This window comes from Macaca fascicularis, chromosome 3 (genome assembly GCF_037993035.2).
Source record: "Macaca fascicularis isolate 582-1 chromosome 3, T2T-MFA8v1.1".
In the NCBI taxonomy this organism is placed as follows: Eukaryota; Metazoa; Chordata; class Mammalia; order Primates; family Cercopithecidae; genus Macaca; species Macaca fascicularis.
The window spans coordinates 127,883,971-127,900,675 of NC_088377.1; the positions used below are offsets into that span (position 1 = coordinate 127,883,971).

General features: G+C 37.0%; 1 protein-coding gene across 1 annotated transcript in view; it reads left to right on the plus strand.

Annotated features, from left to right (window-relative positions):
* Window positions 1-8,949, plus strand: part of CALCR (calcitonin receptor) — a 151,030-nt gene extending 142,081 nt beyond the window's left edge. Inside the window, exon 14 of the mRNA XM_005550212.4 lies at window positions 6,853-8,949. Coding sequence (XP_005550269.1) covers window positions 6,853-7,083 — 231 coding nt within the window. The 3' untranslated portion in view covers window positions 7,084-8,949. The remainder of the gene's footprint in view (window positions 1-6,852) is intronic.
* The last annotated feature ends 7,756 nt before the right edge of the window (window positions 8,950-16,705 follow it).

Sequence of the window (16,705 nt, forward strand, 5' to 3'; positions counted from 1 at the left end):
AATGCCCAAGCATATTCGAACATTTTAAATCAATTCCTATTAAGAATAATTCCATACAAGGCAAATCACATTTTGCCAAGACATCAATATATTACTTTCCTATTAGTAATTAGAAATGTTTCTAACCATTGTCAGTTGATAATTTTTCCCTATTCCTTTTTCTAAGTTAAATAATATTTAGTGAGCACCGACAATATTTTGCCATTCTGTGACCTGTTCATACCTGTTTCCAACCCCAACATGACAAAGTTTTCATTGCTCCTATTCATTTTAATTATTACATTTTATTCCTTCCTTTCTTCATCAATTCATCTACCAACTCATTCCTTCATTCAACAAAAATACATTGTGCATTTACTATTGCTAAGGGCTAGACTAAGGGCCTAGAATATAAACGAAAAGACATCCTTCCATTGCCAGCTGTTAGAGTGGCAATATTTTTAGAATTTTAATATTTTTTAGAATGATAAAAGCTAATAAATGAGTAGGGCATAAGTCACCCCATGTTTATATCAATTTCTGTAAATGTATATCCATGCCTTTTGGGTTGTTTCAGGTGGCATGCAAAATAAACTTTTTCATCTAAAATAATATCAAAATAGAGCTGATATAAGAAATCAAGCTCTGTGGGGCATACCTGGAAAAACACAAGAGGATTGCATGCATTTGTAAAAATACCACAATATTTATTGCGTCTTAGCTATGATACTGTCATTGGAAGTGTCGGACATAGAAAGAAAACCCAGGGGTACCCTAGCAATTGAATGTCTCGAGTTCATTTGAGTGTATGTTATCTCTGATTTTGAAGTAAAGAAACCATTTCCATTTTCATTAAGATCCCGTTACTGGGGGAAGGTACAAGTGTGACATTTCTAATAATGTAGAAATTGTGTACTGTGCCAAATGTAATATCACAGGCCCATGGATTTTAGGCATCTGAGTCTCAGCTGGGCATTCTGTGAATGCGTCACCTTACAACATTGAACACAGGCAGGGCACTCACACATGCGGGAAGTTATTTCCAGCTGCATCTAAGATAGGGCTGTGATGGGACGATGCCTGACTGAATACTGAGTTTTAGCAGAAATCTAGGGGGCTAACTCAATGTGATAATGAGATCACATCACATTGTGTTATGTGCAATTTAATGTTGATTATGATTGGTATGTTATCAATGAAATGATTATTTCATTTTTGAATTTTGATTCATGATTGGTATGTTATCGGTGAAATGATCATTATGAAAATGAATCATATAGAGAGTCAGTGGGTAGACTAGAAGCAGGAAAGGAATGTGAAGAATTAAAGTAACAGAAATCAGGAGATGACCATAGAGCATGCGTATGTATCAAGCATTTCCTACAATGACTCTTCCAAGTGAGTAGACATTGATTATCCAAACATATCAGTAAATTATTAGGTATCTAAAAGACCTGAAAAAGATGATTGCAGCTATAAAAAATGCACAATTTGTTTCCAAGAAGTAGCTTAGAAATGAAAGTTCTAACAACACACTGGATTTTCTCCCTTTTCTTGTGTCTTGCTATTCTCTGTACATCGTGGATAAAATAGATTATAGATGAAAGTAGCATGATCAGAAACATCTCCATTTAACTGTCACAAATTGGAGTGTGCAAAAGCTAAAATTTTGTTTATTTCCTGTAGCTTTTCCTGCTTTCAAGAGACTATTCCACCAGCTTCTAGTGGTTTACAGCAGTCTCTTTGTAGAAAATATTCAGTAAATTCAAAAAGCCTTTGTCCAAAAGAGCAACTGGCTGCCAAGTTATAATGCCAGCACCCACTGTTGAAGTTCACACTGGTTCCCCTTACTACTAAGCACTCAAGAGGTCTTTTCACTCTGTGGCCTCCTTGATGAAGCCACAGCCCTATTCTGATTCACGAGTTCTTTCCGCCAAGCCACCTGAGGAGCCTGGAACTCCAGCTCCTTTCTTCACACCATATAGAGCCTGTGAATCTATCTTGCTTACATGCCATAGCCGTTGCTGCTCCGCTGTTGGACATAGTGCCAGGGGCAAATGTGGAGTTTCTTTTCAGGGCTAGCTATTTTCAAGACTCTGCTTTCGAATCGAAAAGAAAAACTTGATACAATGGAGTGTTCCTAAGAAAGCAAATTATCTCTTGCTTGATTTCTTCTCCCCATTTTCCCAGGTACTCCCACCATGAAGGACAAATGTAAGGCCATTTGTGCAACTGTCTTTCTCTCCTCTTCCTCTCAGGCCTCTTAGGGCTGTGCACTCACCACTTCCCCTTCCTGTCTGTGAGGGTCTCTACCTATATCATATTCTACATGTTTTCTACCCTGTAGCTTTTAGTAAAATACTATCTGCAGACCAGTAAGATTTTCACAAGATATGCAAAGAGAAGTTTTTTTCTGTTTAGAAATTCTCCACTCAATAAAGCCTGATTTTCAATACAATGTCTTTCTAGAGATATAAGAAAGTCAGCTTTGAGACTCACAGTCTCAAAGCTAAGCAATAATTTTCTTTGGTCTAGACCAGTATTCTCAAACTTCGGTGTACATCAGAATCACCTGGAAGATTTGTGAAACCAGAGATTGCTTGACCCTAGCAGCAGAGTTTCCTATTCAGTAGGTCTGGGGTGGGGTTTGAGAACCTGCATTTCTAACCAAGTTCCCAGGTGATACTGATGCTGCTGACCCAGAGACTACACTTTAAGAACCACGATTCTAGACACAATCATACTTGTGTTTCAAGCAGTGGATGACCTTGACTTAATGAATTGGGGAGATGTGGGAAATTTTATTTAAGAAAATTAAGAAATACAAAGGTTAAATGTTTTCAAAAAGTTTACCCTTATTATAAATGATACTTATGTATTGCTATCTTTTAGAACAAGGAATCTTTCCCAAACATAGGAAAAGAGATAATGAATGGGAATCAAAAAGCCCTGATCATGTACTTAATTATAGATTAATTATAGATAAATTAATAATTTAATTATAGAGCATATAGATTTTGTAAGATAAAATCAGAGACCAGTAGAGATATTGCCACTATGGCCTCCAAAAGGCTGAAAAGAATGTTGGCAACAACTTTGTAAATAATATTCACAAGTATCCCTTAGCATCTAATTAATAGGACTTAATAGGAATCTGGCTTTCAGAAGTCATATAAAACCATCTAGGCCAGGCGTGGTGGCTCACGCCTGTAAGCCCAGCACTTTGGGAGGCCGAGGTGGGTAGATCACAAGGTCAAGAGATTGAGACCATCCTGGCTAACATGGTGAAACGCCATCTCTACTAAAAAAAAAAAAAATACAAAAAAAATTATCTGGGCGTGGTGGCAGGCGCCTGTAGTCCCAGCTACTTGGGAGGCTGAGGCAGGAGAATCGCTTGAATCCGGGATGTGGAGCTTGCAGTGAGCTGAGCTTGCGCCACTGCACTCCAGCCTGGGAGACAGAGCAAGACTCCACCTCAAAAAAAAAAAAAAAAAAAAAAAAAAAACCAAACAAACAAACAAACAAAAGGTGTGCAATTACTTTTTAACTTCCAGGGAATTTAAAGTTTTTTTTTTTTTTTTTAAATCATGATTTCTAAATCTTAAGCTCAGATTGCAGCAGGTCTGTTAGATTGTGGTGACAGTGTGAAGGAGTAGGCATTACAATCTTTGCATTCATTGGATCAAAACTCCCAGGTTAAACCTCACCTTCCATTCTGCAGTACGTAACTATAGTAGGTGCTTATAATGAACTCAGGAAAAGAAAGGTGAAAGACAAAAACGTTCAAATCCAACCGTGAAGACTCTAACCTTATTTTGTTTTGTACAAATGTAGGAACTGAGACCTAAACATACCAACTTTACAAAGCTTATTAATAGAGCCAGATGTAATAGTTATGCCTTCAAACTGTAAGACCAGGGCTCTACTTCTTTAAGTTGGCAATACATAAATGGATATAATTAGGAAAAAATGTAAAATGTGTGTTGCTTTTTTAGTGAGTGATGAATTTATATAATTCAAATCTTTTTGTTGTTGTTACATTTATCCCATTTACAACTAATAACATTTCTTTTATTTTCAGGAGCAACAAAACTCTCCCTGTTTTGTTTTATTTTGTTTTTCAGATTAAATGCCCTTATTCTTGTCATCAGAGCAGCATCAGGCTCAACCTGTGATATTGTAGGAGATAATTGCCCTTATTAGTCTATAATTCTTTAGGTGTCTTTTATATGCTGCTAAGGGCCTGTTATTATATGAATAGTTTACAAATCAAAGCAGGTTGCCATCTCCACACAAAAGGATAGGTTATAATTTTAGATGCGATTAGAGAAGGCCATGATCCTTTCTGTAATAATAACTTTAAAAAATTAAAATAGAAATCAAACCGTTTGGCCCCATGCTGGGCTGTGTACTTTATTAATATAAATGGATACTCTAATGGGAGTTATTTTAAAAGGACAGGTGAGAAATAAAAGACCTGTTTTTCATGCTGGATCCTTTTGCAAACTAACTCTAAACTCGTAACTGCCTGCTTGGATACTTGTAAATATATGTGTAAGTTTCAGCTACAAGGAAAATCTTGGTATTTAAGAGATACTGAATTAGTGGAAATTATCAGCTTCCCCCTTTTTTTTTTTTTTTTTTTTTTTTTTTTGAGACAGAGTCTCGCTCTTTCCCCCAGGCTGGAGTGCAGTGGCGCAATCTGGGCTCACTGCAAGCTCCGCCTCCCAGGTTCACACCATTCTCCTGCCCCAGCCTCTTGAGTAGCTGGGACTGCAGGCACCCGCCGCCACACCTGGCTAATTTTTTGTATTATTAGTAGAGATGGGGTTTCACTGTGTTAGCCAGCATGGTCTAGATCTCCTGACCTCGTGATCCGCCCACCTCGGCTTCCCAAAGTGCTGGGATTACAGGTGTGAGCCACCATGCCTGGCCTCTCAGCTTCCTTTGACTGGAGACATTGCTTCTCCAAAAACGTGCTGAACCTGTATATTTCCCAGTTTCTCAGTGGGGCATTTGATGGTTCCTAGATTATAACCCTGGCATTTGAAGCTACGGTAATGGTACCATCCAAATAAAGCCAGGCTCTGCTTGGTACTGTGGCTTTGCCACATTCTAGCTATATGATTTTGGACACATTGAGTAACCTCAGTGCCCCATCCGTAAAGTGAAGATAATAGTGCCCTTCCCATAGGGCTGTTGTGAGGATTAAATAAGTTAATACAGATCACATACTTATGTACATAGTAAACACTCAATGAACAGCTGAAACTTGTTATTCTATCTTTTGTTCCTGTGTGGCTTTTTTCAATACAACTTTTAGCTGCATGGCCCACCTTATTCCTTAGCACTTAAAGTTTTTGTCTTTGTCTGTTTTAAATCACTTTAGATATAAAGTACCCTGCATGCAAGCACTCATTACCTCCAAATCAAAGTAAAACAAAACGCAGGATGTGTTGCCTCCATAATCTGAAAAGTCTACTATTCCAAACTATCAGATTGCTAAATAATTCTGATTGCCATTTGTCACCTCAAACCTTACGGTTGCTGTGCTATGTGAAGATAAACTTCTCCAGCTACAATTTCTGTACTCCGTTTAGTTGCTTTTTGAGGAATCATTTGACTTTGTCTTTCCCTGAGTAATATCTTTAAAAATATCTGAACAATATAATTCTCAGAGGAGACTGTTACTCTACTAGATACAGAAAAAAAGTATATTTGCCACAGAACCATTCAGCCTTATATTATACATACAGTTTTATAACAGTAATCGGTTTTGCTGTCATTTTTCTCATCTTTCAGATTTGTACAAATGTAAAGTAGATAAAATGATTCTCCATGATCAAGTAGTTTTCATGATTTATTTCACATTATATATTCCCCAGTTTCTCTCTCATGTGTTTAGCTGTCATATGTGAGTTTGGCAGCAGAATGAACTAAGGATGTATTAATAAATTGATGCAAATATTTTTAGGTAAGCTTGTCATATGTACAAAGCAATAGAAACTCAGAAACACAAAATAGAGATTATTGCAATAATCTCTTTTTTAGTTTTGTTCAGCTATAGAGAAAAGCAAGAATTTTGGAGACAACAGGAAGGACGAACTTAACTACTAAGTTGAATTTGGTTCTATAAAAAGCAGAGCTAGACAAGCAAATTCACTGTCTGTGATACTGTTTTCAGTTGTGGTTATTGTAGTTTTCATATTTAGAGCTTTCTGATGTTAACATCTTCACCTCTTGTGTTCAATATATAATTTATCGTATTTATAAAACAAGTCTGGAAAGTTTATTTACATTTTAGAAGTCTTTCAAAAGAAAGAGATTGAAATCTTATTCTTAAGAAGTTGTCATGGCATTAACCAGAGGTGTGTCTGGCATACCCCCTCTCAAGTCATGTCGGACAAGGAAAAGTTCACGGTATGAGGCTGTTATCATAAAATCCAGAACTGCGCTATGGTTTACATATATATTTTTCATGTGCACACTTAAATAAAAACTTCTGCCTTATCAGGGATGGTAGCATATAAAAAGTTTTATCAACCTTTCTCCCTGTTATGACATGCATACCACATTACCTGGTAAACCAACTCAATTTTTATTCACTGGATATGAAAGCTAAAGAAACCTGTTCTTAAAACTAGCAAACAACCTTGTCCGGGGTAATTTAGGCAAGTAACTCAGTTCTTCCATTTGCAAATTCTTCTTCCAAGTATATTCTGTGGCCACAGCATACACAGCCCAGCCCTTTAGATGAGAATTACAATTTAACTTTCTTTAACATCTGATAAGCTCTAAGAATGATGTTCATAAACTTTGCATGGATCGTTTCTGACTATCATATAAAAACCAGGCTGCTGTTTTCTCTTCCAGGTCCAAACCACCGTGAAGCGCCAATGGGTCCAATTCAAAATTCAATGGAACCAGCGCTGGGGGAGGCGCCCCTCCAGCCGCTCGGCTCGCGCTGCAGCTGCTGCGGAGGCCGGCGACATCCGGGTTTACATCTGCCATCAGGAGCCGAGGAATGAACCAGCCAACAACCAAGGCGAGGAGAGTGTTGAGATCATCCCTTTGAATATCATAGAGCAAGAAACATCTGCTTGAATGTGAAGCAAACACAGCATCGTGATCACTGAGCCATCATTTCCTGGGAGAAACACCATGTGTTTAAAGTGTTCTCCATCCTCCCAGGAACCGAACATATCATTTGTGAAGAATTATTCAGTGAATTTGTCCATAGTAAATTTGAAGAAAGTTAATCTTGGTACTATTGCTTTGGGAGACAGTCTAGGAATGGAATCTCCCACTGCAACTTGTGAACTCCATCATTCATCCAGGACTGAGATGCAAATGTCACAGTAATGCAAGCAAAGTATCAAAGAAAAACAATGAAATTGACCTAGTTCAGATACAGGGTGCTCCTTGTTAATTTTGAGCCATTTATAACTTTGAAAAATTAAAATCATTGTCAATATTTTTCTTTTTAACTCTGGATTTTGAATTAGAATATTTCTGTATTTGGCTATGGATCTGATTTTTATTTTTTTTAATTTCAGTCAATTCTGATGTTACTGAGATGTTTTACTATCCTTACAATGTAAACCACATGAACTACATGACCTCTGCAAGACAAAGTGGCTTTCTAATAGAGAGATTACTAAATATGTGAAGAAAAATACCTGCATTTGGCAGGAAGATGTATGCTTTGAATGCAAAAGAAATTTAGAGTCAATTTGCTGGAAACATTACATGCTCAGCTTGGTTTTGGATAATCCTGTCCATTGGGCAGGCCCTAGCTGTTGTAAAGAATTGGTCTTAATGTTGAATGTACTTTAGTTGCTGACATTTATAAACTGAGAGGTCACAAAAAATCTATCACTAAAAATTTTTACAAAACTGCCAAAAATATAATTCTTAGTGGAAGACAATACTCCCTTTAAAGAGAGTTTTCCACTTTCCTAAACTCCAGGATTTATAAAGCAAATTACTCCAAGGTTTATAAAGCAGATTACCTCTTGCCCTTGGGTGCTATCTAGCAGTAAGAGATAAATTTGTTGAAAATTGGTAATTAAAAGACTCCACATAAGTCTATTAACTGCTTTCCACCCAGCTTCAAAGCTTAACAAGATCTCAGTCTTTTCCAGGAAGATTCAGGAGGGCTAATTATAAATCATGTTGTGGTTGACCTCTTGTTTCTTGTTATTACCAAAATAGGAGGGGGAAAAAAATTAGCTGCTGCAAATTTAACCATAAATTAATTCATGTTTAACGGTTCTCATTAAAATCCAGTATTGTATTCCCATATCTCTCTTTACTTCCCAGTATAAGATTTTTGACAATCCTGAATAAACTAGTATCATTAATGGCACCTGAAATTAATTTGTGAATTTGCAACAGTAATCAGAGTTACCATTATTTAATTTGTGCACTAAATGAGGAGGTACATTGAAACCCTCCAAATCTCCAGTCTCATCTGTGTCATATTTTGCCACTGCCTTTCAGAAGTGATTTAGTTGTGGAAAGATAATAAATTGATTTGTTATGGTTACATATTTAGTGCACCCAGAGAAAATTATATTTCTACAGAGAAAGTGAATTTTGGATACTAAAGTAGTTTAAGTCTCCTTTACTGAATGTAAGGGGGGAATTGAAAAGAAGGTATTTTTCCAATCACAGTGTTATGTAGTGTTGTTCTATTTTTGTTTACAAGCATGGAAAACAGAGTATTTCTGGCAGCTCTGGTACAAATGTGATAATATATTGCTAAAACATTTTAGATGTTATTATGCTAATATAGTAGTGGCTGAAGAAAACAAAATAGCTTATTATAGAATTGCACACAGTTCTGCCCAAATTATGTGAAATGCTTATGATATGTATATGTATAAATTAATACAAAGCATGTTAAAAGCAAAAAGATGTATATTTGCATATTTTTCTAAAGAAATATATTATTCATCTTTTCATTCATTCATCTCGTCTCCTGTTCATTCCATGCTGTTTTTCATTTCAGCCATGGGCTGCTAACATCCCATCTCGTTTGTACTGTAGGAGTGGGAAAGATAATCTAAAAGCATAGGTTAAAAACCATACGCAAACATATCAAATTTATTATCTTTATTAGTACAACCATCTTTAGTCTCAATTTGATTGTAAATTCAGTGACACTGTTCTCATGCCCTTGATAACCCAACACCACACACCAGTGTCAATCAATATTGCATAAGTTAGGAAGCACAGCAAAGAAATCAAGTGTAAGAAAGTATTATATCCTTTTATTCTTGTTTTTTTATTCATTATTCTGGGACCAGACTTGATCTGTCCAATATCACATCAGATCATTAGAATTGTTACAATCATTGGCTTTTAATATAGTTTGGGAGAGAAACTAAGGCTAGATGAAAGACAACCAATTAACTATCATTAGAATGCATAAAGGCCACCACTGGAAAGGTTTTCAGATCTGGAAAGCATGAAATGGAAAAAATGACGATTAAATGAGAACTCTGATGGACTAATAAAGGGGAACAGGAGCAATTTGTAGATTCTTCTCATTATGGGAGAGCATCCAAAATTGTGGCCTCATGAGATCTGGGAAACTTCTTCTGAAAGGATATGTAAGGATTACATCTTTCCCTTACATTCCAGGGGTGAATACAAATAAATATTATTATCATTGTGATCTTAAAGAACAAAACAATTTCGCATCATACCATAAAACATGATTTCTCAAGAGATAAATTTGTACTCAGATGGTCAGCTTTCCTTTAGCTTTGGCTCCTATTTGTTAACCCAAAATAGGCCTTTAGGTGCAAATGAATATTACAGTTACTGCAGGGGAAAATGTTGGAAAAAACATGATAAAAATGCTATCATCATTGAGCTACAATCATTCTCATTCATCACTTCGCTCATTAGACATCGATTCAACAGATGTTTCATATGCCTTCCATCCTGCTATATAACAAATACTTATTAATAGCAGTTATCAAGGCAAACCTTCTTTACAGTAGGGACTGCTTCTTTTCGGTGCAGGGGTAAAAATATAAACCTTCTAAGTAAACTATTAGCCTAAAACCATAACCATTGATATCTTTGGGGTGGAAGAGCAAAGTGAAACATGTGGCTGGAGGTGGTAGCTGAGTGTGATCTTCCCTCATTAATACTGGACATAAGAGCTCTAGTTGTAAGAAATATTCTCAGAACAAGATCTCAGGACAAAAGCTCAAGCAGGAGTCACTTTCTTGACAAGGTCTAAAATGGTGGTTCTTTCATTGGTTAGATTACAGCTTAACTAGTTCTCACAGGAGTTAACGCTTTTGGGTTTAAAATGAAATTATTTATGAAGAGGGTAGATCAGAATCCATATTTAGAAGAGTAATCAGGTAAACGCAGAAGGAAATTCTATTTGCTATTTTGACAGAGTAAACAAGATAACATTCCTAACTTAAGCTTATGAAAGTAGATTTACTGAACTAATAACTTGTATCAAGCAGGAGGTTACAGGAAACAATAACTGGAAACATGCAGAAAAGGATGATAATATGTGCATGTGAGGGCAAAGGAAGACAGAGAAGCAACGTTTGCAAATTAAGAACTAACTGTATTTCTGATTTTTTTCTTCTGGACATGAAATTAACATTTTTTAATATCTCTGAATAATATGAAGCATTGAAGGAAAGAAAACACAGTCACTGAAACTGTAACCAACAAAGGACAGGAAGTTTTCTAATATTATGTCTTCCTCCATTCAGATTAGCAAGCATCTCTGACAATTTTCAGAGATTTTCCAGTATCTTAAGCATTGGCCAGCCAGTCTCTTAAGTCACTGATCAATGCCATTTTCCATTTACAGAAATTCAATGCCTTCTATCTAGCTTTCCCAGAAATCCTCCACTGAGACACAAACTGTGCCATGCCTCTTCATCTATTGACCAGCAATGTCACCTCGTGCCACTACAGTCTCTTTTGCTTAAGAGAACTGTTATTTTAATTTGGAGAATTTTGCCTCCAATAAAATCTCAGAGTCTTGCAGGTGAAGTGCCTAGTAGAAATTCAATACAACCAGTTGAGATGTCTTTAATGAAAAAAAAAAAAAAATCAGAAAAGATTGAGAAATCTGTCTCCATCCAAACCTGCCAGACTGGCTGATTAAAGCTAGCACACTGGTCTCTCATACAGAGGCCATACAACTAAACATAGAACCAGCTGTAAACTCCTGAAATCTCTGCACAGCAGAATTGGTGGCTAGTCTCCGTGCAGCAAGCATTTCTCAGGATGTAGTCTCTTCTTCACTGCACTCATGCATTGCAGCTTCTGTATGCTCTCATCAGGAGAGAAATATTGTGGGTTTAAGGATGTTCAGAGCACCCCTTTAACAGAGATGATTTAAGAAGAGAGAGATATAAACACTAATCATTAAAACACAGTACTCAATATAATAGACCAACAGACATTAGCTCACCTACTCTTTATAACATTATGAATCCTCTCTTTATGCCCATTTTAGTGATGAGAAAATTACATGGAAGAGAAATTGGGTAAATTTTCTACCACAATCACACAGTTAGTAAGTAGCTGAGCTAGGATTTGAATCAAGGCTGTCCAATGCCTCTGTTTTTTAAATTGCCATCTTGGTGGGTCCTACTATACCAGCCAGCCTCTCGAGGTAAGGCTGTTCCCCTTTTTAGCTCTAAAAAATATTACATATTAAATTCCCATTGGTTAAGAGAAGAGAGATCATTCACAACATGTATCTTTTTGGTCCAAAATTAACTTAATTCATTGTCCATAGATTCCTTCAACCAAAAAGGGTCTTCAGATAAAATTTATTTTTCTATAGTTTTAAGGGTTTCTTTCCATAGTAGTGATTTCTATTTTTAGCCAGCGAGTTTTTCACACACAACACTAGTTTGCAGCTTCTTCACTTTGAATGTTGTCTTTGTGCAGATATTTGAGAGACAAAACATGTTTTGGGAAACTTTTCATGGTTTCTCAATGGACACACTAGTCCTAATTTGAGGCCTGCAAAAAAGCTACATATAAGTAGTCAGGGCTGCACTTAATACTGTTTTAGCAGGATTTCCACTTATTAGTTTCGAGAATTGGGGTCTGAATAGTTAGGGTGATGAAGATTATGAATATCATTCACCATTCAACTATGCAACAGATGATGAAAAAAGGTAGAGAGTCAAGAAAGAAGAGACACTGAGGAACGGGAGGGACAGCCAAGACAGCAAACTGGTTAGGGTGCTAGTTCCCTCTCTGGATACCAACCCTGGACAAATTATAGAAGCAGAGAGGACACACGCATGTCAATAATTAGTAATTAATTTTAAAAGAAACAACAGGAAAAAAGGATGCCAGTGGGATTACTGGTTATAAAAATGCAATATCTGAAGTAACACTATACAGAATAGTTGAAATAAATAACACGTGATAATTTAGACACTACTTAAAAATTAATTGGTGAGTTAAAAACTAGATTGGAAATCTCAGAGGAAGCAGGAAATAATAAAGAGATAGAAAGCAGAAAAGAAAAACCAAGAGATATAGAAATTGAATTGCCAATATCAACAGTAGGAATACCAGAAAGACACAAAAAATGAAAATGGAGAAGGGGACATATTCACAGAAATATGTTTTAAAACTCTCTATGGTTAAAGACAAAAGACCTCAACTAGCAATAACTCCAAAATTGCCAAATAAATGCCCCAAGCTAAAAGTTTTGTTAATATTGACAAGATTAGGACAAGAAGAAATCGTGACCTGAGAGCAGGATAAAGATTCTCTCTTTTAGGAGAAAGAGAGAGATTTGGTAATTTAAAAAGCAGTGTGGGTAACTTAATGAGTATGAGTCTTAAGATGTGTGAAATAAGTCTTCATATAACATTTATAATAAGGTGATCATAGTTGCCAATTAGAAACAGAGATTCTCTTACTGGAAAAAAAAACCCACAGACAACAAGAGATGCACATAAGACACAAAGCACAACAGGCAATAAGAGATATACATAAGAAAATAAGAAAACAAAAGATCAAAAATGAATGGGAAAAGTTATGCTGGGGAAATATGAACCAAAATAAATTGGAAGTTCTCTCTTAATATCTGACTAAATAGAATTTTGTTGTTGTTGAGATGGAGTTTCACTCTTATTGCCCAGGCTGGAGTGCAGCGGCACGATTTCGGTCCACGGCAACCTCCATCTCCTGGGTTCAAGTGATTCTCCTGCCTCAGCCTCCCAAGTAACTGGGATTACAGGCAGGCACCACCACACCCGGCTAATTTTTTTGTATTTTTAGTAGAGATGGGGTTTCTCCATGTTAGTCAGGCTGGTCTCGAACTCCCAACCACAGGTGATCCACCCTCCTCGACCTCCCAAAGTGCTGGGATTACAGGAGTGAGCCACTGGGCCTGGCCCTAAATAGAATTTAGGACAAAAAAAATATCATAAAGGGCAGCATCTTGATACATTCAGGTTGCTGTAACAGCACACCTTAGACTGGGTTATTTAGACAGAAGTTGATTGCCCACAGTTCCAGAGGCTGACATGTCTAAGACAAAGGCACCAACAGATTTGGTGTCCGGTGAGGGCCTGTTCCTCAAAGAAGTTATCTCCTATTTGTCTTCCCATGGTGGAAGAAGGTAAAGGAGCTTCATCAGGCCTAATTTATGTATTTATTTATTTGTTTGTTTATTTATTTATTTATTTATTGAGATGAAGTCTCGCTGAGTCGCCCAGGCTGGAGTGCAGTGGTATGATCTCTGCTCCTGCAACCTCTGGCTCCTGGGTTCAAGTTATTCTCCTGCTGCAGGCTCCTGAGTAACTGGGATCTCAGGCCTCTTTTATAAGAGCACTAATTCCATTCATGAGGTAGGCACACTCATGACTTTATCACTCCCAGAAAGGCCCCACCTCTTAATACTGTCACATTGGGGATTAAGTTTTAACATACGAATTTTCAGAGAACACAAACATTCAGACCCTACAGATGATTTATCAGTTGTAATTGAGGATTTTAACACATCTGTCTTAGAATATGCTAGATCAAACAAATAAAATATTAGCAGTATGGTAAAATACCTGAAAAAATACAACTGTCAATCTCAAGCAATTAAAAATATACCAAACGCTATACTCAACAAACAGGAAATGTGCATTCTTTTAAATATACAGAGAATGTTTACTAAACAGCCATATTTAAGATCCTAAAGACAACCTCCATTAATTCTAAAGAATGTACACCATGCCAAAGATCTCTGACCATAATGCAAAAAAATTAGAAATTAATAGCAAAATTGTAGCCTAAGTAATCTGATGTTGGAGACAATAAACATATCTAAATAATCCTTGCCTTTAAAAGGATAGTAAGAATTAGAGAATGGTACCAATCTTATATCAGTCAAAACATATTAGTTTTACCTACAGTTGTTCCTGGATGTCCACCAGGAGATTGGTTCTAGAATCCCTCTCCCATACCAAAATCCAAGGATACTAAATTTCCTTATATAAAATGGTGTTGTATTTGCATACAATCTACATACATCCTTTCATATACTTTGAATTATCTCTGGATTACTTACAATACCTAACACAATGTAAATAATACATAGTTACTATAATATATTTTCCATTTGCATTTTTTCAGTCGTTGTATTGTTAATTGTACTGTTTTTTAAATATAGTTTTTATCCATAGTTGGCTCAATCTGCAGGTGTGGAATCCACAACTATGTAGGGCCAACTGTATTAATACTACTTCGATAAAGAAACCATTACATCTCTAAATTTATGGAACATGCCTAGAGCAGTTCCTAGAAGGAAGCTTAAAATTTAGATGCCTTTAAGAACAAATCAGAAAGTCAGCAACAGAGTAAAAGCAAAAACACAAGGAGGGCAATGTCATATGAGACATTACCTTCATGTAACAATAACCTCCAAGTATATTTGCATGCAAGCTATCCCAGGAAGGCTCACAGACTAAGTTAAGATGCTCAAATCATGCAGTTTACTTAAGCAATTAGTGGAAAGCTTTAGGAAGGAGATGAGGTAGGTTAGCACACCTAGGATAGAGCATTAGCATGGTAGTATAGCCACACTACGCGAATCCTTTGGTACAGTGTTCACATGTCCTCTCTAATCACATATTCCCTGCTGAAGATGTGGATGTGAGAAACCAGAGTTGAGGCTTAGCAGTGGGATACAGGATATGAAAAGTGACTACAGCCAACATATAGTACTTACTCTATCAAGGAGTTGCAGGGACAAGTACTTGTGACTACTGTTGAGCTTTCTAATTATTATCAGCTATGGGTTTTATCTGCACTTCTTGGGCAGAGGACACAAGAAGTAGAATAGGTGTCACCATGGGTAGAAGATTTAAGTCTATGTTAAACACACATCTGCTCTATTCAACTCATTCTCTGTCTACTATATCTCACAGTTTACTAACTACTTGTTATTCATACTTCTTTTTCACTTTCCTCATTCTGTAGTAGAATCGAATGTTCTAAAATAACTCATCAAACACATATTTCAAAGGGACAAGTGTTTCAAACAGAAATCAGTGAAATAAGGAATGAGAGAGAGAAAGAGTAAGAGAGAAGATAAAAAAAACCAAAACTAACAAAATTAACCATATTAGTTAAAACTAACCTGACACTGAGGCAACATTCTACAATTCTTAATATTCTATAAAAAGTAAGAGTTATTTAGAAATATTTCTTGTTTCCAACACAAGATTGTTTAACAGTAATGTCAATTTGGTGTCTGAAAATATAGTATATTTAAAAAAAGGTCTCTAGTGAGACTGATCAAAGTAAAGAGGCTTCTTATTTCAAATATATGTAATAAAAGGGTGAATAATAAAGGTACCACAGAGATTATAAAACAGTAATATAATTATGATGTCCACATAAATATGTTCAGTATGCAAGCATACATGAATAAATCTGAAAACTTAGATGAAACAAATTTCTAAAGATACATATATATGAACAAAATAGGCACAAAAAGAGAACTTGAGTAAAACACGTAGTCAAAAACTACAGGCTGAGATCATTTTATGGTTAAGTTCTACGAAATGTATTGAGGAGGGGGCGGAGCAAGATGGCCGAATACGAACAGCTCCAGTCCCCAGCTCCCAGCGTGAGTGACACAGAAGACAGGTGATTTCTGCATTATCAGCTGAGGTACTGGGTTCATCTCACTGGGGAGTGCCAGACAATCAGTGCTGGTCAGCTGTTGCAGCCCGACCAGGCAGAGCTGAAGCAGGGCGAGGCATCGCCTCACCTGGGAAGCACAAGGGGGAAGGTAATCCCTTTTCCTAGCCAGGGGAACTGAGACACACAACACCTGGAAAATCGGGTAACTCCCACCCCAATACTGCGCTTTAAGCAAATGGGCACACCAGGAGATTATATCCCACACCTGGCCGGGAGGGTCCCACGCCCACGGAGCCTTCCTCATTGCTAGCACAGCAGTCTGTGATCTAACCACAAGGCAGCAGCGAGGCTGGGGGAGGGGCGCCCGCCATTGCTGAGGCTTAAGTAGGTAAACAAAGCCCTGGGAAGATCGAACTGGGTGGAGCTCACAGCAGCTCAAGGAGGCCTGCCAGTCTCTGTAGACTCCACCTCTGGGGACAGGGCACAGCTAAACAACAACAACAACAACAACAAAAAGCAGCAGAAACCTCTGCAGACGCAAGCAACTCTGTCTGACAGCTTT